Source organism: Poecile atricapillus, chromosome 13 (assembly GCF_030490865.1).
Source record: "Poecile atricapillus isolate bPoeAtr1 chromosome 13, bPoeAtr1.hap1, whole genome shotgun sequence".
NCBI classification, from domain to species: domain Eukaryota; kingdom Metazoa; phylum Chordata; class Aves; order Passeriformes; family Paridae; genus Poecile; species Poecile atricapillus.
Genome location: NC_081261.1, coordinates 8,447,447 through 8,472,164, shown reverse-complemented (window position 1 = coordinate 8,472,164; position 24,718 = coordinate 8,447,447). Strand labels below are relative to the sequence as shown.

At 37.9% G+C, this 24,718-nt stretch overlaps 1 protein-coding gene across 1 annotated transcript in view; it reads left to right on the top strand.

The window, feature by feature from the left end:
* The window catches only part of SPOCK1 (SPARC (osteonectin), cwcv and kazal like domains proteoglycan 1), a 276,371-nt gene that overhangs the window by 152,308 nt on the left and 99,345 nt on the right, over positions 1 to 24,718 (top strand). The window contains exon 4 of the mRNA XM_058849085.1: positions 5,128 to 5,242. Within this exon, the coding sequence (XP_058705068.1) occupies positions 5,128 to 5,242 (115 nt within the window). The remainder of the gene's footprint in view (positions 1 to 5,127; positions 5,243 to 24,718) is intronic.

The following is a 24,718-nucleotide window of genomic DNA, read 5'->3' as shown; positions in this document are numbered from 1 at the left end:
AAGCTGGTCTTAGCCAGCATGTGTTGAAAACATGTCCTTTCCCTAGCAAAAATCAAGAGCAGCTTGTAGGAATTTTTATTAACATGTTTCAGCTGGCTTAAGGCTCCTTCACATTTGCTCTGTGATGGTTTTCATGGAAGCACAGAGTAAAATTCCACCAAGGCACTACTCTGCCTGTGTCACTTTCTCTTTGGCTGTCACTTTGCTGGAAGTGGACATATGATGCTGGTTTGAAACCTTCCCTCCAAGACCTGAAGGTTGACATTAGATGCCATTTGAGCTTCATGCTGAGTGGGAAGGAAAAGTCAGAGCCTTCTGTCCAGACCACAGCTTTCCCATTCCTGCCTTTCCCTTCCCTGCCCATTTCCTGGCCTCTACAGCCAGGAACTGTGCTTTCCTTCTCCTGCTTGCTTGTGGAGTATAGCTGGAATCAAGTAATGCATAATAATACAGAAATGCACACATACAATGTAATGCATCATTTAATTGAATGACTTAGTTTTATTATCAATCTCTTTTGTATTAAAATACACAGTAGGATCTTTGCATTGAAGACAGCAGGTCTTGTTTTCCATTCCATCATACCTCTCCCAGCAGCTGTTCTTTTCTTATATAGTCAGAACCCTTCCAAAAGCTGCATAAAAGCAGCTGCTCTTGACGTTGCATTATGCAGGAGTATTTTGTCATTGAGTGATCATAGTACTTATTGGCAGGCAATTTTAAAAACAAACCCCCCAGTATTTACATAACACCGTTTATTTTTGATTGTGCAGTTCATTTCAGTTTCACTAAACAGCTACGTTTTGAAAAGACTTTCTTCCCCCTAAGGAATGGTCATAAAAACAGAATCAAGCTCATAAATCTTGTTGTGAACTAGTTGTACAGTTTCTGCAGGATTACACATCCATTGCTGTGAGACACTGAAAGTATTTATTTGTTATCACCCTTTTAAAGTCAAATGTGTGAAAAGCAAATTCGCTCTGTTGTGATTAACATGGTGACCCACTGGTACAACATATGGTGCTACATCCTTACAGAGCAACTTCCCCCTGTACTGCCATTGACTGAACTAAGATCTTCCTGCAAGTCATAAGTCTTTTTTTATTGTGGTAATAAATAAAAACATGAAATGTAATAGAAAAGTATCTCAAACACTGTTGGTAGGTCTTTGTCCAGCACTGATTTATATTGCAAATCCACAGCTCTGGTGAATGGTGCAAGGAGGAGAGGGGGAAAGTGTTTTTCCATAAGGGAAAGTTCTCTGGTCTGCTGCGTGGAGCTGGGACAGAAAGAGATTTGGGATGCAGCTGGTGTTTGTAGACCTTTTGGTATTAGAAAACAATGTCACCATATCATTAGGAGGTTTTTAAGAGTCTAATGCAATCCTGCAGTCCCTGTGCTTACCACCTACCAATTATTTTGGTCTCTCACTGAGATTACCATAGAAGATTTATAGTTTTAAGAGAGAACTTAGGTTGACCTGCATAATAAAAGCTAGGGGGGGAAAAAAAATGCTTAAGGACAAGAATTCTGCACCTCTACTTACTTCTCCCCTTGCACTGTTAATTCAGAGACTTCTCAGTTCTGAGTACCAGGACAGCTTTCCAGAAAGCAACTCTCAGCAGCAGAAACCTCTGGGTGTGAAGTGAGGAAAAGTGAGATTCATGAGACAAGATGATACTTTTCTAATTTCCTAAATTTTTCCAAGATAAAAATCTTTGGAAAATTATTATACTGAGATGTCCAGTACTGTATTTAGGTCAGCTGCCTCCTGGGATGGATCCTTCCCTTGGAGACTCAGTATCCATGGGAAATGCTCAGAACAGGAAACCATGGGGCCTGGGTTCAGAAAATGATAGGGAGGATGAAGTGGGTTTTCATCAAAGAATTTTTGTCCAAGTGAAACATTTAATACCAGTACTGGCTGGGCACATATCTCCCTACATAAATATTGAATGCATGCTCAGCCACTCTAAAGTAATTAATCATATCAGTTTCACCATCAGACTCAGCCTAAACAAAAAGTGGAAATATGTTCACATCTCAAAGCTGAGCTTAGGTATTTTTGTTATTACTGTGCAGCCAGAGCTGAGTGCAGACTCCCTGACATAGAGAATGGCTAAAAACCACTATGGCTGTAGTTTTCCTTTCAAACTGACAAAGTAACATCTTCTTCTCACTTTATTTATTTATTTGTACTTTTAGCTCTTCATTTCCAAAGAGTTCATACTCATTGCTTTAGGACAAAAAGAACTGTAATGATAAATGTGGTTGTTATGTTTCATCTTAGTCCCAAGGGTGTGTTCTTCTTCCAATGATGAGCATCTGCTCCTAGTCATGTAGAAATCTGACTAACAAAGCATGATCTTTGATTAGCATATTTCAGAAATTGTTTCTTATTACAAGCTCTCCTTAGGGCTTGTGTTGCTTAGCAGTAGAACAACCTTCCAAATGTATTTAACATGTTGAAGAACTTTGCAGACATATAAATCCCTACTTTGAGCTTTTATGTTCATATGGATCATGCATTCTGCATAAGTGGGAAAAAAATCTCAAGAAATAAAAATCCATATCATGGGGTTTTTGCTGTCTTCTGACAAAGTTCAGTTTGGCTTGTATTTAATGAACTACTGTTTTGAACAGCATGTAAGGACTGTTCATAATGAATAATAAATGATGCTTCTATTATGTGTTACATTTAAGGGTTTTCATGAGGTGTTCCACCACTGGCCCTTTATATTAGGGAGGTTTTTGATGATAGGGGTATTGAAACTAATGATGAAGCTGAATGCTTATGGGTAAGAATTAAGATGGGATTTCAGGCATAGAAAGTTGAGACCTGATTTGTAAGGAAATGGTGGATAGGATTTCCAACCACGTCTTTTCCCATTGTTTTCCTTCCTGATGATTATTCAACAGTGTTTTTTCTTTCTGGATAAAAAATTTTTAAGCTGCAAAATATTTGCAAGTCATCTTATTTTTACCAGAAATGTGTAGTGTGATGCTATTTCAGAGCTGCATGTATTTTTATTGCCTTAGAAGACCTAAATAGTTCCTGAAATGGATTCACCAATTAAGAGTAAATTTTACTGTGAAAAAATGCTAAGTATTGTAGCTGTGCATGATCTCACATAGACCATGTGGGCTTAAATTTTGCTCCTTCTTCATGCCAAAGTAGTATTGACTTTCCAGGCTAAAGCTACATCCCCACTGCTCAGGTTTTGGCTGACAGAACACTCAGCACAAGGCCAGGCTGTACTCCTGGCAGCTCTGAGCCCTGGGCTGCCAGCCAGTTTGCACTGTGATTTTTGTTGATGCAGCATTTTGCATCAAGGATGTGTCACCAGCAAAAGAAAACCATGTGCATGGGCTCCAGCAACAGAGCAAGGCCAGCTGCAAGCGAGCAGAAGTTCTGGTCATTAAATTTGTGTGTGGATGTGACCTCTGAATTACCTCAGCCTCTGAAACGATGATGTGGTGACCCTGCACACTCCAAGTGGTGCTCAGTCATTAAAGGCTTTGCAGAAGGAGGGTGTTTCACTGGTTTGCAGTTTAAGAATACCCAGGTAGACAGCCAGCTCAGGAAACTGTGGCTTGCCATTTAATCCCTGTCAAAGATCTGCCTCAGTCCTTAACTCAGTCTCCAGTGAGAGTGAAGTAAGAGGATTAAGAAGGTGTCTCTCACTGTTTGTGTTCTGGGAATGTAAAGGGCAGGGAATCGGATACTTCTCATCTGTCTGGCTTAAAAAAGACACCAAAAGGCAGCAGCAAAACATCCCCGAAGAGCCTTGACAGCCTTTGGTCTTTCCCATGGGACAGACCCTGGCCCCTCAAATACTGCCTGTGTATTTTCCTATAATGGCAACACGTGAATGTTGCTGCCTTATTGTTTATGGCATAGGAAACAGATGGTCTTGTCTCCTGCCTTGTTCACTTCACCTCTTCTATCAGTTTTAATGGTTTAAAAGAAAAAGCTTTCAACACTTTTGCTTTGTTTTTACGATTTCCCCGTCTTGCACCAAAGGCATTGCAGTAAATACATATGCACTAGTGAAGCTTAATTGCCCATCACAAATGTGTAATGGGTGTTAATGTGGCAGGAGCTTGTAGCTGTGGCTGTTTAACCTAGCACAGAACAGCTGCAGCTCTTCAGACCCGAAGGAAAACAGACGAATCCTCTGCTTGTTGGAAATATATTTGCTCTCAGAACAATCTGGTACATAGCAAACTGAAACTTCTTCTACTTCAAATGGTCTCCTTTGAAAGTTTCTTTGATTATTCAGTAGAAATGGGAAGTGGTTATCATAAAGTAAGAGCTTTATACCATCCCCAAAATTAAATCAAGAGTTGCCCATTTCCAAGAATGGACCAAGACGTGAGGAGGGATGAGAGAGTAAAAATGGGATTTAAAGACATTGAAGAGGAACAGGAAGTCAAATCCATGGCAACAGAACATCCAAAAAGAGCTTCTGTAAAAATCACTTCTCAAACAGGTGAAATTTCTCTGTGTGACTGTATGGCAGAGACTTCCCTACTGATGTGTTCACATAACTATATTTTGAATACTTGTAATTCATCTTGGCGGAAAATGTTTTATTGCTGATTTTTAGAAACCTTCTTTTGTAGAAGAATTAATTTAGACAGATACCTTTCAAATGGGACAAGAGTCTGGACATATTTGCTCTGGGATGGCAACTCATCATGCTGTCTAATCCCAGCTCTGGCAACACTGCTGATGGTGCAGGTTGTTGTATGAAAGCCAGGATTATTTTGTTGTTATTGCTTCTTTTCTACTCAAGCATTTTAAATACAGGGGATGGTTACCTGTAAAATTAAAAATAATCTCTAAAATGCCTGTTTTACAGCATCTGTGAAGTTAAATTTATTAGCATTATGCATTATATCAGTTAATAGTTAGCTTCTAAAGTACTGGACATTTTGTTATTGAGTACATTTTATCCAAACATAGCTTTTTCTGTGAAATAAACAGTGTGGCAGAACCAGAACTTCAAAGTATTTGTTTACTCACATGTGGGAGTGTTCATTCTAACCTGTCCTGTGCCTGCCAAGAGAGACCTCTGCTTGCATTTCTCACTTTCTTTTTTTAATATGTTTGGTTTTTTATAGCCCTTGATCCATCCAAAGATCCCTGCCTGAAGGTGAAGTGCAGCCCACACAAGGTGTGTGTCACCCACGACTACGAGACCGCGATCTGTGTGAGCCGCAAGCAGCTGGTGCACAGGTGAGGAAATGTTCCCTTGCTTCAGGCTTTTGTGTCTGTCACTGACATCCAGTGTGGGAGAAGAAGCAAAATGAGAAAACTCCAAAATTAATTTTAAAAACCTCTTAATTTTACAATATTCCTTTAAAGTTTCATTTCTGTTAAAAAAAAAAAAAAAAAAGAGACAAACAGAAGTTTTATATTTATAACGGAGGCTGTTTAAAAAAGATGACCCAGAACATGCTGCATCCTGTGGTGTGGATTGCAGAATTTTTTGCCAGTTCTGGGAGGGATTTTCTCCCCCCAGAGAGCAGTAATTATGCATATTTTAAAAACTGAAAACATTAAATATGAAAACATTGTGCCAGGAATATCTACAGTTCAAGTAACTTAATTAGAAGTAATTAACAAGAGATTATTAAAGATTCAAAATATATAAATATATAAAACCTCTGCCTACGTTTGCTAAAGAGCTGAAAAGTGTTGGTGAAATTTTATAGAGCAGCTCCTTGAGAAGTCGCCTAACTACAGAAATCTCCAGGTCAGATTGCTGAATGACTGAATTAAGAGCAAATGAACTAGCTAATATGTTCCAAGGCCAGGATGTTCAAATTAGACCACAGAACTTTATAGAGAAGAGCTACAAATAAAAGAAGAGAAGCCTATTGATCATGGGTTGAGATATGTTACAACCAAGAATTGAGAAATTTATAAACAAATGCTGAGGAAAAAAATCTAACTTCACCCTATTTATAAGTAGTATAAATATATAGTAGAACCAGTAGAGAAACTGGAGTTGAGTATCTCCAGAGCCTGAGTCAAGACCCAGAATTAAACTGGAGGAATCAGCCCCTCCACTTGCCAACAGATCTGTAACAGAACAAAATGTTCTGTAGAGTTGCTGTAATGAGCAACTCTAAATGCTTGGTCTGCACTTTAAGGAAAATACATTCTTGCTTTTATTATGTTTGAGTGATAAATCCGGGGACTGCTCTTAAGTTTCTCTCTCTGTTTAGTACAGAAGAAAAAAATTGCCTGTAACACAGCTCAGGTCCCCAAATGTTGTTGTCAGCCAATATTGTAGTTTAACAACTGTTTAAGCCAAACCAAATTCAGGATGATCTGCTTCCTATGGATAACCTCTCATCTCACTGTCATCTGGTTGAGGAAGCTAATCCTGTAAGAAGAATTTGTCTTTGATTGATAATACAAAGTTAATGGTGTAATGTGCATGAGGCAGTGTGTTCAATATTTGGTTTTCAGTATGGAATGATCCATGGAAGGAAGTTAGGAGTCTGCTATGTGTAGTGCTTACATTCTAATGATATTTATGGCATCATGTAGCTTGTAGTTTCTAGTTAGGATGGATTGAAACCTGGTTTAAATCCTTGCATTATACAGCAGTCCTTATGATATACAGACATAGATGTTGAGCCAAATGCTTTCTGAGCTATTTCCAGTATTTAATGTCTCCAAAGTAGTCAAAATGTTCAGAAGAATGGTGCAGAAGAACTGAGTATCTTTTCTTTGCAGAAACCAGGCTGCATTTCATGTGATCTCTCTATGATTTCTCCACTGCCTGCAGCTGTTTCAGCAAAGCTTTGAGTAACACTGTGACTATGGAGATGAATTGAAAAGTATTGAAAACTTTGAAAATTCTCCAATTTCCAGCAAGTTTTGCAATGCTGAAAGAACTACTGCTGATGTGTGACAGTGGCACATATAACCCCACAGTGGTTTTATTAGTGGTTTATTCTCCAGGTACCCTGCTACCCTGGCCTCAGAGGGTAGATAGGTCAAGGAGGGAAGTAACCAGGGCAAATTCTGTTGATTTGAATCAGTGGAGTATACCCCCTGAAGGTTTTCATCTTTAGCCCCACAGCATTCTGTTTTTTCTGTGCCTGAGCTCCGGGCATATTAAATGCTGTGTTAATCAGGAGTAAACACATTAAAAGGGGTGGAGTTGCACCTATTTAAAACCAGCAAAAATCTGAATATATTAGTGTGGGCACATGTAGTAACAATTACCAAATAACACGGTGCTGTTATGATTGTTTTGCACATCCACGGTGCTTTTGGGTGTGCTCAGGAGGATTTTCCATTTCATGCATCATTATCAACTTGCTGCAGTGGCTTTACACAGTATGTAGGCTCAGCAAAAAGTAGTGGAGAGCAACACCTTTGTTATTGCTGAGCCTCCCAGACACAGCTGTGCTGGTCTGTGTGCCTGGCTGGCTGGAGAGCTGTGATTTTCCAGGCACAGTGTGTTGCAAACTCTGAAATCACCAGTGCCAGTACGATGCCATTCCTATTTCATTTCCTTTCTGCTGGAGTGACTATTTTTTAAACCACTGCAGGAGCTCGGTAGCAGTGTAGAAAATGGAGTTGTATGGAAATGTGTTATTTAAGCTGCTCAGACCCTGCCCCAGGGGCAGTCTGGCCTCTCCTGTTCAACATCTGCAATCTCCTCCTTCTCTGCTCCTCCTCCCCTCCACAGTCACCTTGTGAGCAGCCCTGGGTGTTGAATCATGGAATGGTTTGGGTTGGAAGGGACCTTAAAGATCATCAAATTCCAACCCTCTGCCCTTTAGATCTACAGATACAAACAGTTGGTTCCCCAATTAACCTTGCTGTGTTCATAGATTTTTCTCCATTCTCTTGTTCCTTTTCATACGGATTCTGAAAATAATTGGATTATTCTGAAAATAATTGGATTATTATGTACAATTCAGGGAAAAGGGCATAGCCCAAAGGGAACTTTGTAAAATAGCATCATTTGGATTCCTGTTGGTATATTTAGCCATGTTAATTGTTTGTGGTTTATTTGTATGTATTATCTTGAAGGGCCTATCACAAGCAGAACTGTGGGAGAACCCAGACAATAACAAGGGAAAACCACTGGGTAGTTTATTAATTTTTTTGTCTTTCTCCATGGGCATTAACCAACTAATTTTTCTAGTAAGCTGTTAGTACTTCAGAAGTTAAGGCAGAAGATAAGATGTCAGAGAGGTATTTCAGACAGATAACAGAGTTTTGTCAGCACATCCTCTAAGGTGTTTACAGTACAAATTGGACAGTTCATTTACGGAAAAGGCAAGACTGAGTTGTGATTTAAGAGCGTGAAAAAGATAAATTTGGAGATACCTTCTTATATGCTTAATAGTCCTTGTACTAATGATAGAGTCTTATGAAATCTTTTGGGTGGATTAAAACCCCTTTCAATTTGGACATCTATGAGGAAAAGTCTTTATTAGTTCAGATTTGCATGAAATGCAGTAGTTAATATCTCTCAAAGTTGTCTCATGCATTCTCAGTCCCATAATACTTTAAGCCATTTGTCTCTGCTGGTGCTGATAGTGCAGCGGATGGGAAGGAAAGATGTCACTCTTGGGCTCTTTTCAAAATAACAGAATGAGAAGAGAGGATTGATATGAAAATAATGGACATATTAACATGTCCAGGCTTCACAGCTTTGTTCAGTCCATTTGACCAGCAATGACCAATTAGTTCATCACTGCCATGTAAGTCACTCACAAAGATAATCACACATCTTCTCTGCTTCTCTGCTGTGTCTTAGAAATCCAGCTGTTTACTCACTATCTCTTCAGCACTTTTAAGGATAATGCTGCTGACAAAAGAGTCTACTACTGAGTTTCTCACTTGTTTGTTTTTTTAAGGTCTGGACAAGTTCCCAGATAAAACATCTGTTCTTCTAAATTACGTGTCAAAACCTCAGTCTGACCAGCATGGCAGTGTTGGCAACTATCCTTATCCTCAAGGAGCAGACAAATCTCCCTCTCTTTCTTTGCAAATCTTGCAGCTGATACACCATTTCTGGTTAGGAAGGACCCTGCTCAAAACAAGTCAAGTAAAACATCCCCATAAGTGAAATAGAGCATTTTTGTAGCATTGATCTGGTTTTTCAGTGAGTGCTTTAAATTGTATCCAAAAGGGGGAGGCAAAGCAATCACTGCCAGGACGTCAGTGACCCACCTGCTTTGGAGAACTGCTGGGAGCATTACAGAAAAATCTCTGACCACAGCAAATGCACTTTTAGGGATTTACTGAAAAGTTGTGCACATAAGCAAGGATTTGAAACAGTGCTATTCCTCAATGTCTATGATTACATCAACAATCACCTTTTTTAAAAGGTGCTAAAATAAGGCCTATAAACCCAACCCTGTTGTTTTGCTGTTCTCTCTGACTTGTGCCTGCCTATGTTTTCTCTTGTTTGCTTCACTGCTAAATGCTGATGAGGGGTTGGTTTAACACCAAGGGTTCTTCTGGGGGTTACAGCTTCCTGTGCTGAAAACCTGACTCCCACATTCCCAGTGCCATGACTGATGTCATGGAGGGCTTGGTCCTAAGCTCATTTAATTCTGCCTGATTTATGTGGTAATGTTTATCAAAGCCTGAGTAGGCGAGAAATCCATAGGAGAACCAAGCTTGGGCGATGATTAATTATCTTTGCATCAACTAACACCATCAGTTGGTTCCCCAGTTAACCTTGCTGTGTTCAAAGCTCTTTTCTCTTGTTCCTTTTAAAGCTGATTCAGAAAATAATTGTTGTTCATTTGTGTATTATGTACAGTTGAGGGGAAAAAAAGCATAGCCCAAAGGGTACTTAGATGAATCACAGAATCACAGAATATGCTGAGTTGGAAGGGATGCATCACAAGCATCGAGTCTTGTTCCCAGACCTGCACAGGACACCCCAAGAATCCCATCATGTGCCTGAGAGAATTGTCCAAATACTCCTTTAACTCTGTCAGGCTTGATGCTGTGACCACTTCCCTAGGGAGCCTGTTCCAGTGCCCAAACCTTTCCTGATAGCCAACCTAAACCTCATAAATATAATTATTTTTCACATCTCCGGTGGTCTTGGTAAGTTCTGTGATGAATTCACAGTTATGAGTTAATTTTTACTGCAGATTTATTTACGAGCATCAAATGAATTTTGCTGATTAATATTTTTAGAATTAAGGGAAGAAAACTGCACAGTTTAGAGTCAAAAGAAAATCTTTTGACCATTGTTTTATTATAAAAGAAAGCCATTTCAAATAGGTTGGATTTTTTCCCAAGTAACAATACAACAATATTTACACAAAACTGCAAACTGATTTGAACTCTCTAAATCTGACTTTTCCTAGGAGGGGGAAAAACAAAAGAAAAATAATGCTTTTATGAAAAACTTTTTATCCACCTCTAGTGCTGAGTACTGATTAATCTGCTGGCATACGTTTTTGCTTCAGAAGAAAGAGCATTGAAATACTTGATTAAACACACAATCAAAAGACCAGACAGATTGCATTAAGTTTCTTTCAAACAAAGCTATTGTACTGGAGAAATTGCCAGAATTTAGGTTTATTATTCCCAAGGTTAGCTCTGATAGAATCATGAAGAGTTACTTTAATCCTCAGTGAATGAAAGTTCTAGACATGAACAGGATTGAGTAAATGTTTGTTGGTTTTTGTATTTTTTTGTAAGTTGTTAACTCTAGTGCATTACTCTGTAAAGACTGTTATTCTTACTAATATCCAATCCCTCATGGTACATTGCACAGTTTAACTGTGGTTCATGCTGTTTGTCCAGAAAGAGAAATGAGAAGCAGGAAAATCAAGGAGAGATTTTGAGGTCACAGCCAGGTGCAGTAGATAATGTGATGTGCAAGGGGTGTGTGCAAGTCCTTGGAGGAAACTTGAAAGCTTTTAAAAGTATTTCATCTCCAGATTTCCTGACAACAAAGGTACCTCTGCTACAGCACAAGAGCTTCAGATTTTGCAACAGACAAGTAACAGATAGATGGAAGTAAGGAATATTTGTTTTGCTATGGAGTCAAAGTTGCCTTTTAATAAGACAGCACATGGTGTGATGTGCCATCAATCTTTAGGTGCTCAAGGGAATCACTGATTATTAAGAAAGAACAGCATAAGAGTCTGGCACTATCCTTTATTCCCCATTATAGTTATTGCTAAAATTTTGATTATGAAAATTATGATCTAAGCATGAACTCCCAAAGGTTAATAGCTTTTCCTCCAAGAAAGTCTCCATCAGTAACTGCCCAGGATTTGGTCCAAGGATGCTTGAATATTAGAACAGCACTCACTGGTTTTAAAAGCAGATATTACCCTACTGAACAGGATCATTTGTAAAGTGTAGGTCTCCCTCTCAAAGTGGTCCATTTCTCAGTTTCAGTTCTTCCTACATTAAATTGCTTTTAACTAAAGAGACCATGTGGAGAGGCTGTGGAGGGACTGGCTTTCATCCGACACCATGATATGAGCTCATTCAGTTCCAAGCCTTCAGTGACCTACTTGCTGCCAAGGGTTTCTGCACAAAAATCCTCCAGTTGATTCCTTTCAGGAGGAAGCTGGCTATGGTCTGTCCTCTCAACAGACGAGAATTCATGTTCCTTTTAGGCTGTTTTCCCAAGCTGTAGGTATGTTTTAAACTTTGGTGTATTTGAAAACTCAGAGGTAAAAGACCCCTGAACAATTCACAAACTTACAAAAGATCCTTCCTTGACTTTAAGTACTGCAGTGATCTTTAAAGCTGAATTCAGATTAGATTACTGACTCAAAGCAAAAAGAGCCCAAATTCTACACCATGCATTTTGCTTTTTCCGTGAATATCCAAACTTCCACAGAAAAATGTACACGTGAAAAAACGTTGTCAGGCAAAGCACAGACATCTCCCATGGGAATTGCACAAGTTGTCACCAATAGCCTGGACTTTCTGCATCCTAAGGCCAGTTAGCCACTCTGCTTGTCTCTCCACAGAACTGGTTCATGCTCCATCAGCTTTAGCCCTCATTAGAGAAGTGCAAGGTGATGGGCTCTTCCTGGATGCAAGTTTTGAAATATATGGTAATGCACAGATCTTTTAATAACAGGTTTTAGTGTGTCCTCATCCCTGTCTGCACTGGCCATGCCAGAACATGAACTTGTTCTTGCTGTCAGCAGGGGATTTAGGGTGTTTTCCTCACAGCCACCAAGCACCAGGCTGCTGGGTGAACATCTCACTACTGAGGTCATTATTGGCTTTTACCCTGCAGCTCCTGTCTCACCCTGCTCTGCTGTACCCTGAGGCTGCTGCAAACACAAAGGAAACACAATCGGCATTGAGACAATCCCCTGCTGCATTGCTCCTTTTACACCACTTTCAGAGCACTCATTGAAACCACCTGAATACTTCTGGGTACCTCTGCTATCATCAGAACGTTTTGATATTGAACAGAATGAGAACATAACTACTTTTTTCCACACTTTAATTAACATTTATAAATAGTTTTTGCATTTAAAGATACTATTACTGAATGGGTTGAATACCTCTTTCTAATATTCCTGCTCTTAATATTTCTAGTTGTACACTTTTAGCAGTACATAAAAATGGACTAGAAGTGACTTCTTGGATCATTAAGTCTAATCCCTCTGCAAAAGTATAAAATAAACTTTTTCATAAGCCTATCAAGTTCTGTCTTAAAGATAATAAGGTTTTTTGCCTCCTGTACACCATTTGGATGAATCCTGAACATCTAAACCTTTCTTGCTGGAAACCTGCTAATATCTGGCCTAAGGTTATTCAAATCCAGCTAAAACTTGGTGTTTTCCTAAATGGTTTCTCAGTATTTATTTTGAAATAATGTGGTTTTGCTAGATTTGGAAAATGTTCATAGTCTTTTCTTATAAATTAAGCTCTCTTAAAAAGAATTTCCTCTTGCCTGTTTCAGTTTTCCTTTGTAGCAGAGATCATTGGGCTTGGCTACTGAAATCAGTAAAGAAAGAAACCCAAAATTATCATTTTGTCTTCTTGCTGTTTAAACTCTTTTTAGATCTTTGGTTTTGCAGTGACTCTGAGTCATCAAAAAAGATGTTAAGATTTTAATCCTTATATTTCAAATTAATTCCCTTTTTTAAATGGCTGTTCTATCCATCCTGCTTTAAACCTTTGATGATTCTTCCCTCAGCCCTGGTAGAATGCATGCAGCTTGGCAGTCCTTATTCCAGGTGGGCTTTCACCTGAGCTTTCTGGAGAACAGAACTTTGATGCTTTGTGATCTCTAAATTGATATATATTGTAAATACATGTGGAATTTGCTGCTTTAAGTACTCCTGCATGACATTCTGTATTTGATTCATCTTTAATAGAAACACACACTAATTACTTTTCTCTATAATGTAAAACATTTTTGTATTATGATAAGAAAAAGTGAGGGGGAGGGGAAGAGTTTGAAATAAGTGCCATACCTAGTTCAGCATTACATATAAACTATATATAAAATTCAGTGTTTAGAGCTTTGAGCTCTGACTAATATGTATGCTAATGTATAATGATGGAAAATGCATTTCCAAAAGTTAATGTGTGAATGTAAGTTTGTGCAGCAGATTCATGGGAAACACAAGCCAGCAGAAAAACCTAAATATATGAAAGGTAAAATAAGGGCAACATCATGTTTGTTCTCCAATGGTTTTACTGTCTCAGTGGGTTCTTTTAGAGACTGTAGAATTGGTCATATATAAACCTCTTGACACAGCTTTTACCAGCTTCTTAAGAGCCACCATCCAAAGCTAAGTTAACATCCAAAAGTTCCTGTTTCCCTCTGGGTATCTGGAAGAAGGCAGAGTTAAAAGTTCAATCACCTCCTCCATGGCATTTGTGTGTTCCTGGCTTGGATTGGGAGCTGTTGATGGCATAAGGAATGTTGGCTTTCTTGTTGTTTGTAAAGGTCCTCTTGCTCACTTTAAAGTGAGCAAGAAATGAAAACAGTAATTGGTATAAATGTCATCTGCTTGGCAAATGTCATGAGATTTGCCAACAAATGAATAGTGAACAAATGAATAAAATTGGAAGGGATTCACTGCCTCTGAATCCTCATTCTCTAAGAAGCTGTTAGGCTTTGCATATGGAGCAGCCTCACAATTCTTGGATTTTCAATGCTTTTTCAGTCAATCTTCATAGATCACCATCACTACAATTAAAATACAAACATGTTGGTACAAGAGGATGTGGGATACAGGAGGGCAGTTCCACAGCTCTGCATTTGACCACTGGCCCTGGTGGTCACATGAGTGTATTTTTGCTTGAGCAGTTTGTCTGACTTTTCTATGACAACATTTATCCTCACACAGCTTTGGAGTCTGCAATATTTTCAGGTTTACCACAACCCACTAAGTTAAGGTTTATTTCCTGACTCACTTTCTTTGTATTTTTTATAAAAATCTTGACCATAGAATTGCTGGAAGCAAATTTGTGATAATATTTAATATGTGCCTGTATTTTTCCTTTTTATCCCTATCTTAAATCTGTTGAGTAATACAGTCAGTCATAAATTACTATTTAATGTTCACAAATGACCTCCAATGCACCAAAAATTATTCTGTGTTTATACAATAATCTGTTTACTGGAGATTCTAAATTTATTGCTGGCTTTTGCTGTAGAGGCCTCAGGACATGAATGTGTTCAGTGGAAGTCTTTTTAGTGCTAATAAAAGCCATGCTTTTGTAAGATTGGGACTGATGTTTACAGTAAAGGAATTTTATTAAAGTTTTTCTTCAATTTCCAGCATCCTGTTATATTGGAAAAAATGTTACATATGCAGCATTTAAAATCTGCCTTTTGGTTAATGGCATTATATATTCCAACTGCAGTCAATATTACAAACAATATGCTTTGGAAGAAATTTGCAAATTAGGCCTTAAAAATATTGCATTTCATTTGATGCTGGCCAGTTTGCTGCTTTTTCCACCCATGTCTTTTGTGTGATGCAGACTCCACAAACAGCTTTTAAACCAATCAAAAACTGATCTTTATTATTTGCAAAACAGTTCTTTATTTTACCTTTGCACTGTTTTGCCAGTTGTTGTTTCTAAAGCCTTTCCCTGGCAGTGAGAGGCACCAGTAGCAAGAGGCTGAAATTCTGATCAGCTCTACACCTCTTGCCCTGAGTATTCACAGCTTCCTACCCACGTGGAGGGCTCTGCTGGGGGGGAAGCTTTGGCTCCTCCAAAGCTGAGAGGTTTCCAGCAGAGGTCTGCTAAATTTCACATCTCCTTCAACATCCTTCATTTCAGACACAAAACTTCACTAGGAAAAATGATGAAACCGTATCTAAGACCACCCCAAGGAATTCATCAACAAGCTTTCATTTTTGAGTTAAAGCTTGCAAAAAACTTACACTGTGAAGACATTTCCACAGAGGTTTGCCAGTTCCAAACTAGATTAACAACAAAGACATGACTGTCAGCTAAAATATGAAACTGAAAAAGATAGGCTTTGGTGTTTGATCCCTTTCAGAGCCATGCAGTTCCATCTAATGGCACTCTTTTGAAAGAAACAGCACATGAAAACAATAAAAACGAGCTTCTTGCATCAATCATTTTCTTACTTGGTGCATGTTATGTTATCAAAATTAATTTTTAATCTATTACTTCCTGCTACTTTAATATTTCAATTTCTATCATTCTCTTTTCATTAACAAATTGTGATTGCCTCCTTAGTGCTCTGCCAGAGCCTATCAAGAGTTTTACTTACAGATTTTCAGTTTAGTCATTTTGTATCTGATTACTTCAGCCAATGAACCACAGATGACATTATTTATCAACATGAGCCACCGAAGTGCAGTCTGTTCAAAGTTCTGTATGGAGGCAGTACAAAACATGATTAGAAATCAACCCAAAATATTTTGCTTCTTTAAATGAGTTTGCTCAGTTATCACTATTCTACTTCCAAATTATGGATAGAAAGGTGATGCTGAGCCATTCACCTTTTAGGCACAAAGATTAATAACTTAGCATACTTTTGAAAGACTATTGCTCGTGTCTCAAGGTTTAAAGCAGTCTTTTAATATATGATAATTTAATTCCCATGAGCACCTTCTACATCTTGAGAGGTGGGGCAGAAAAAAATCATGGACATGAGGAAAACATTCCTGCTCATTGCAGGGGCTTGCACTTGATGATGTTTTAAAAATCAGTTCCAACTGAAACTATTCTCTGATGTCTTTGATCTGTATATTCATTCTAATCTGCTTAACCAGCTACAGCACAGAGCTGTCTAAAATAAGAATAAAATAGCAATAAAAATAAATAGGAAATATATCATATTAAATTTCATTACATTAATGGAGCATAATTATCAGGAAACATTTCTACAAATTTGTGTTATTAAATCTTTGTGAAATAGCAGGGGCAGAAAGATTAACAAGTTTTCAAATTAGTTTAGAGAGAATTATCAAGCTTTCATTTTGTTATCAATTATTGTATTTATGTTCTCTACTTTCACAATGAAATCCTAAAAGATTCATTGCAAGTAAATACAGGATGTTCAGTAAATGCAGTTTGGAAAAAAACAGAATTTCTGGCACACTCCATAGAGCTATTTCTTACTCCAATTAGTGGTTTAAAAAAAAAGTTTAAAAAAAAAGTAAAAGAAAATTTAAAAAAGACAAAATCTTGCACTGCAGTCACTGCAGTCAGTGTAAAATTGCCACCTCTATGAAATCAAATATTGCAATTAGATAAAGTACTTAAACTATGGGGGTTTTATTGTTCTTGGATTAGCTCTTAATGTAGAATTATCTGTGTAGCTTTTGCTCAGTTTGCACTTGACTCCCTGCTGAGATATCTTTTTAACATTGGAACATTTTGAGAAAGTGGAAATAGAAATAAGCTCAAAATGAAAACAAGCTTTCAGCTTTAAGCATTGAGTAGATGTGTTCTGGAGTCTTCTGACAAAATGGTTTTCCCGTCAATTCAACAAAACATTTTCTAGCAATGTAAAGAATAGTTCTTGACAAGAAAGTCTCTCACCTCAGAAATGTGAGCAGGATGATAAAGAGACCTTGAATGTAGAATGTGTAAAAGAGAGTTTCAAGCCTTGTCACTCAAGTAGAGTAGTCTTCTGGATCTTCTGGTCAGTGATTATTGACTTCTCTTCCCCTGAAAGTCTGGAGGGTTTATTCCTTTCCTTTGGTGTTAATTGGAGAAGAGATTTGATCTCTTCATGAATTATGCCAAATTCACCCAGTAGCCTGATGGTTATGGCACTCAGCTGGCACTGAGTCTCTACTGCTGTTGTAAATAAAATCCACTCTCACGGCTTTCCAGGACACTTTTGAGAAGTCAGTCAAATCAGGATGGTGCTGTCATCACCTCCCATCTTCATGGAATGACAAATTTATTTTATGTTAAGTTTGTGAAGAGAGTCAGTAGCACACAGACTGCTCCAATTGACTCGAGTATTATCATTTGCACCTAGAGAAAATAAAAAATTATCTTTCACACAGAATCACACAGAATCACACAGAATCACACAGAATCACACAGAATCACACAGAATCACTAGGTTGGAAGAGACCTTCAAGAACATCGAGTCCAACCCAGCCCTAACACCTCAACTAGACCATGGCATTATTACATTATTATCACTGGAGACAGAGTATGAATTTGCTCCTGGAAAAGTGTTGAGTGATATTTTTTCTCCTCTTTTCAATATTTGGAAGTGATCCAGCATTGTTGCTTTCATATTTTATTTCTAAAATGATAGCTATTAAACACACTGTATTATGATTGATGAAAGATGAACTCCTTTGCCTGTGTCTTCACTGGTTTCTGATGAATGCCAACTACTAAAAAACATCCCTGGTCTCCTTTCTTTTCCATTTCCTGGGACAGTATCTTTAATAAGTAATATTATTGCAAAGTAGGCTTTCCCAATATCCCTCAACATACCTTTTTGTTCTTTAGATACGAAGAACAGGCAGTTTCTATCGTTATCTCTCTGCATACTTTTCCATGGAAAGCAGATGCTTCAGTGTTCTGAGGACTTGCTGCTACACCTTCAGGATTCAGGAAGAGAAAAAGCTCACAAATCTTGTGAACACTTAGTGATGTGATTAATTACTGCAATGTTTTGCTTACATTTTACTTTAGCAGCAAAACTTGTCATGATATAAACATTCTCTGACAGTCACTGTGCTTTTCTCCTGTCTAGATCTTCACTTCGAAAATAAATTATTTTGTCCCTTAGTGAGGGTTTCTGTTATCTCACACCCTGAATGAACATTCTCCTATACAATGTCATGCAGTTTTAAAATAAAGAAGGATTTTGTACCTAGAGGATCTTCTACACCTGTGTCAAATTTCAAAACTATGTTAATTTTCAAAAAGAGGAAGATACTTCCAAGGGCTGAAAACAGGCTGTGCATTTCATTGAAATCTCAATTATTTTCACTGTATTTTTTTTTTTTTGTCCTTCAAACCTAAACTGTTGTGCAGCCAATATTTTTAAAGGGGTCACAGAAGAATGGTCACAACAATTTTGATTTGGATTAGAAGAGTTTTCTACTATAGCCACAGTTCTGACCCAGACTAAATCAATAATCTGTAATTTTTTCAAGAAGCAACTCTACTAGAAAAGAATAGTTTTGTAGAGGTCTTGCTGAACATATTTCAAGTATTGAAGTTATGTCATTACTGCAAATAAATCTTCACAAACTTTTTATTAACATTGTTCACATTCAAATTTAACGTATTTTGTTCAGAATTAACATTCAGCCCGTCACTAATGCAGATTGCAGCATTATCACTTCAGATTCTCTTGCAATTTTGTCAGTTTTTTTCTTCTATTTCCCCTTTGTTTTTTCTTTTTTCACTGGCAAAAATTTTGAGCCTTTCAATTTTTTTTTTTGCCTACTAATATTAGTATGAAACAATAGAGTCTGCTTATTTTTGTTATTGGAACTGCTACTGTCAGCTTTATTATGATAATATCTAGGAAGATGTTCTTTAATATGTATAGGGAGTGAGAGTTGGGAATTTTGCTTCACTGATTTATCTGGCCTCTGGCTTTGATCACCATGCAGTCCATCTTCTGTTATGAAACAAAACAAACCATTCTGATTAGTTGGTTGTTACAATCAGTGATCCTCAACTGTGGAAAACTAATTAACCTTAGTAGTAAAACATAATGTGAGTTTTTTGTTCATTTGTTTAATGAGTTAAGAAGTCAGGTGAGCAGAGTTGGTTAAAAATAAATGAAAACATTAATGAAGACTCAAACCTTCTCCTCTCATCTTGCATCCAGTCCCTTGCCTTGCAATTCAGCAGATAGAAATACAGGAAATTTGCACATCCTCTGCTTCTTCTTTCCTCTTTTTTATAAATTATGAATTTGTATCTTATTGGCATTTAAATAGATGGCTCATGTTGAACAAAAAGGACACTTTATAGTTTTGTTGCATAAATTATTCTGTCTATTATTCATTGTCCTATGTTGTAATGTGTGTGCCATTATTCTGGAGAGCTTTAAATCTCTTTCAAGTCCTTTGACAGATTTTTGTAGTCTTAGCTGCCCCAGTTTACCCAGAGCCCAAGACTGCCAAGCTGAATTACACCATGGTCATTCCTGCTTAGCACCTTATCCATAGTTAAATTGGATATTAATAATACCATAGTTAATTTCTTGAGCCTCTATGTTTTATCTATGTATAAAATTTTCATTTGCAACAACACTTGATCTAGCTCAGAAGTCTGGGGGTTTTGTTAATTAGTTCCTTTGTTAATTCAGAAATTTTTGCTTCATCTTGAACCAGCTGCCTGTGTAACAGGTTCATAGTCCTTTTAGAAACTCATATGGATGAAACACAATGAGAGCTTTTTCATTTCATAATGAGTTTCACGCAGCCCTGTGCAGCACACCAAAAATGTGAGTGCTGGAATGGAAACCCTGCCCTCCCCAGAGCCCAGGAGAGAACTGCTCTGACACCTCAGCATCACCACCAAGATGAGGTAAACTGGCTGCAGATGCTTGCCAGGAAATACAAGCTGAAGTTCCAGTGTTGCTGATATTCAGTGTTCAGAGGGCTCTCTGCTAAATTCCAAAAGGTAGAGAAAAAATGAGGAGCAGTAGAGAGTGAATCTGAAGCAGTTATCAATACAAAAAAACAGCCTTACAGCTGCTATCATGCAACTCTCAGAGGAAGATTTAACCAGCCTCTGGCTGCCTTTAGATGGAATGCAATGGGCTCATGAAGAAGGTATCTCAGAGGATGTAAATTATTTTTCAGCTCTGGAAAGAAACAAATTCATATTTTGTATTTTACCTTTGCAAATATGTCCTGCCCTCACCAAAAGTATTATTTACTAATAGCCTTAAATTGTATCCTTAGTAGTGTACAGACTGAAAAGAAAAAATAGATTGTAAACAAATGAAATGTGAGAATGATTGCTTAGATAATCTGAAAGAATTTTAGGAAGATATAGGACATAGCTAAATTCATGATTGCCTCTTGGGCATTGTAGAAAGCAGAAAGATAATGTGCTCTGGTTTGCAGCTGGGAAAGGGAGGATATGGTAAAAGAACAAGTCCAGATAACAAATGTGATGACAGGGAAACAGCAGCTGAAAAAGGAAGATGATGTGAAAAGAAATACAGGATATTTGGTCTTGATATAGCGAGCTTATAACGTGGACAAGATGTTCCTGAGAGGAAGTAGCAATAATAGAGCAAAGAGATAGAAGGATAAACAAAGGAGGAAGCCTATAAAGTTTCTCAGGCTTCCAAGAACTCAAGTGTAGAAGGGTTAGAAGACTTAACTATTACTTGGTAAAGACCAAAATGACATTGAGATACCATTTAGAGAGAATATAGTATTTAATATGATACATCCTAGCAGAGAGGAAAATAACAGGCAGGAGTAGATGAAGAAATAACTGCTTCTCCAAGGGGGGTAATTTTTGAGGTTGAATGAAGCAGAAGAAAGTTTCAGAAGTAGGAGGGAAAAAGTATGAGGAAAAGGAGATTGAGGGGGAAGAGGTCAGGGCAAAAGAGTCAGGCTAAAAGATTGGAATCAAAGTGGTTAAATACAACAGTGAGCAAGAAAGGACACTGTAATTTTTTTCAAAATCTTATAAATTTTTCCATAAAATAGCTGCCCAGATCCTGGGAAAATAGTGTTAGAGGAGAAAGTCAGCTAAGCCTGTCAGGCAGACCACAGTTTGTAGGATTTGAGAAATGAAAATTGTTTTTTGAAGAAATGCAACAACATTTGGGGAAAAAGAATAGTATTAATTTACAGTGATAAACAATAATGTAGTCCCTAGATTTCTACCACAGCAGCAGAGAAATTATGGAAAGAATAAGAATGGAGTCCAAGGATAGTGAGTAGCTAAAGTGAAGTTTGGGTGGCAAGAAGTGAGGGAAAGTAAGGTGGCACATCTCAAGCCAACACCCAAAACTGATTCCTGCATAATAATGCAACAGCAAAGTATTTCATTTTTTTTCTTTTTTTTTTTTTTTTTTCTCACTAAACCTGTTAAAGTCCCAGGTAATGTTATGCTTCTGTATAAATATGCCACTGATCAAGTCTTGCTTTTGCACACAATAAAATCAACTTTTGAGAAAGCAGCTATAAAATGCTGAAACTATCAGAAGTATAAATGAGTAGCTAAATTGCCTTTTAACACCACTTTAGCCTCCATAGTAGAAGGGCCTATGGAGCTACATGGTCAAAGAATGTGGGAAGAAGGGATGGTTTGTAATGCACGGGTGCTGGGCTGCATGATTCAAGGTCACAGCAAAGTGAGACCTTAAACACTCAGTGGAAGTACCTCATGAAATTTATATCTTGCAATTTTTGCAAGTATGTCAGTTGAATTCATCTTCAAATTTTACCCAAAGGTGTGTTTCACCGTGTGCTGTCCCTACACTGGATCATGTGTATTCAGTTTGTATCATAAATTAATGTGATTATGTAAATCCTGTCCATCAGTTGGGACCTTCCTGAAGCTGTAGTCACCTTTCATTAAGACACAGCCTGATAGAAGATGGGTTAATGCTTCTGATGGCCTCATTTGAGAAGCTTGGAATGGAGTAGATATTATGAGCTCCATCTCCAGCATCCAATAACCAGACAGACAGCACTGAATACGGTGAGAAATTCAGCAGAATGTTTAGACATTTATAGTACTGAGCTCTATAAATCAGCAGTGCTGAATAAGCAACAGGGGCATTAGCCTATTTAGATGCTAAAAAGGATGGGATTTTAAAATTACTCAGCTCCTTATAGTATTTATAACTGGTTTAGTTTGCATGCACTTCACTAACATTCATTTTATTCTGACACAGGAAACTGCATTCTGATGATTTCCCCGAACCTACCTTGAATAGTGGATTTTGACTACACTCTGGAGGTGGCTTTGGGATTGATTATTTTTTTTAATTGTCTGTTGTTTGACAAGCCAATTCTATTCAGAAATCACACATGAATTCTTAGGTAATCGATGCTAATTGTAAAAATCCTCAGCAGCTTAATTTGCTGTAGCTTTCTTGAGAATTTAATAAGCCTATCACATAATAAAATGTGTCAGAAGGGGCAAATATTTTGCTAGCACAGCTTGTAACTGATTGTTTGAACCATGGCGCCAAGTATTCACAGAATGGGAGTACTGTGCAGTCATTTTTAAACAGAAACATTTGATGTAGTGCCTTAAGGGCAAGAATTTTCACTATATTTTTAAAATTCATTTACTTTCTCATCCCTACCAGCAAAATATCTTTTTTTTTTTTTTTTTTTCCTGAGGATTGCATGCTATCTGCCTTAGGATAAGCAAGAGCAACATAATGAAGCAGAACACAGCTGAGCTTCCTGAGGATGCTTTGGGGGGGCAGCATTGATTTTTCTCCCTTGCAGTTGCAAAGCGACAATAAGATTTCTGAACTTTTTTGTTTCAGAAAAAAAACAAACAAACAACCAATCTGTCACATTTTGAGCAGTAGGGCTTTCTGGAATGTAGAATTAAGGGTTGTGTTGCACATGATGGAATAAATAGGGCTGGGTTATAAACTGAACCAAGGGACATGGAGATGAACAAGACCCCAGAGTGGCTCTGTCACCTCTTTCAGCCCTTTTGTTTGTTCCATCAGTTCCATTCTGCCAAACTGCTGAATGTCTGGGGAGACATGAGACATCAGAGCTTTGATGGTGCTAAACTTCACAGACCTCTGCATTTGGCCAAGACTGAGGATGCTTTGAAAGATGTTCTGACCTCAGCTTCTGGGAGATCCATTGGTCATGTTGGAGCTTTAAAATGTTATTAAATGCTGCCAAGAAATCTGCCTTGAATTTTAGCCTTACTAAGTAACCTGCACCTGTGTTTGCACAGCTATGGTTATGCAGGGTGCAACACTGGAACTAGAAACGTGAGCTGGAGCAGGGAAATGGTGGGAAATGACTGCTCTGCCAGGTTTGGTGAAAACAATTTTGAACCTGTCTAATTGCATAAAACAGGACATAGTGATGGAGGATCAGCTTTCCTCCCCAAACAACTTGACAGCTCAGATTAATCTCACACATCATCAGCAATTCCGCTTCCTTGGAGATCTTGGCAAGTTCTGCCAGCAGGAGGAGGCAGACCTGATCAAGGCATTATTGTAATATCAAGGTAATCAGATCCTGGGAAAATAAAAGCTTCCTTTCTCCTTTTAAAATGTATTCTTCTTTGGTAATGGGGGAAAAAAACAATAAGCTGTCCTAGAAGGAAAGAGTGCCAGTGCCAAAAAAAATGTAGAACATTTGCTGCACACTTCACCTTGAAGTGCTTGGTGCCAAGTTCTTGCATCTCATCCAGCATGTGAAATCCAGGACTGGAGATTCCTGCAAACTGAGGACTGGTGAATAAGATTTCAGGTTTAATTACAAACTTTGTGCTATCTCCCCTCCTCCTTTGAAATTCAAGGCACTTGATTTTATTTTTACATAATTTAATGTCTGAGAATCCTTTTTATGTTAGTGGGAAAGTAACAGTGAAAAGGAAAATAATTCTCTTATGAAAATTCATGAGAACAGGCAGAGTTTAGAAGCTGTGTTATTTATTCAGGAGAGAACAATGACTTTTAAGAACACTGGGATTTTATGTTTGTGTGGATTTTTTGGTTTGGTTCTTTTCCTTTCTGTACTTTGCCTGTTTTCATACCTGTGCAGCTGTTGAGCATATGTATTGGATCTAAAAGCTGAAAATCATTTAGAATTTAGATTAAAAAATTAATTGCCTGTAAGTGCAATAATCTGTTAGCTAAGACTGTAAGGGGAACTTTCAAACACCATTTTTATGTATTGAAGTGCTCAAAGGCAGAAATCCCTGTGTTTTTCTAATGGCCTTAATAAACAATCTTACCATTTTTAGTCCAGGAATAAGTAAAGCCAGAACTAACATCTCAGAAATGTACTGAGACCCTGATACTGTGCAGAGTGAGTTATCCTGGCAGTTTAAGAGTATTCCTATTTAAATGACGTATTATATCTGTTTAGAAACAGACCTTGCTGCTCTCTGAGTAGCCTTGCTCAAGCAGTTGCATTTGGGGTTCTCTGACTGGTGTTGCTGGATCTCAGAAGTCACCTGCAGCAGCTGCATCACCTCAGTCAAACTCTCTAGAGCTTTTCTGGTCTTCTAGGCCCTTGGAATCTGTGTCAGCTTTTCCAAGTCATTTCTTCCTTTAAA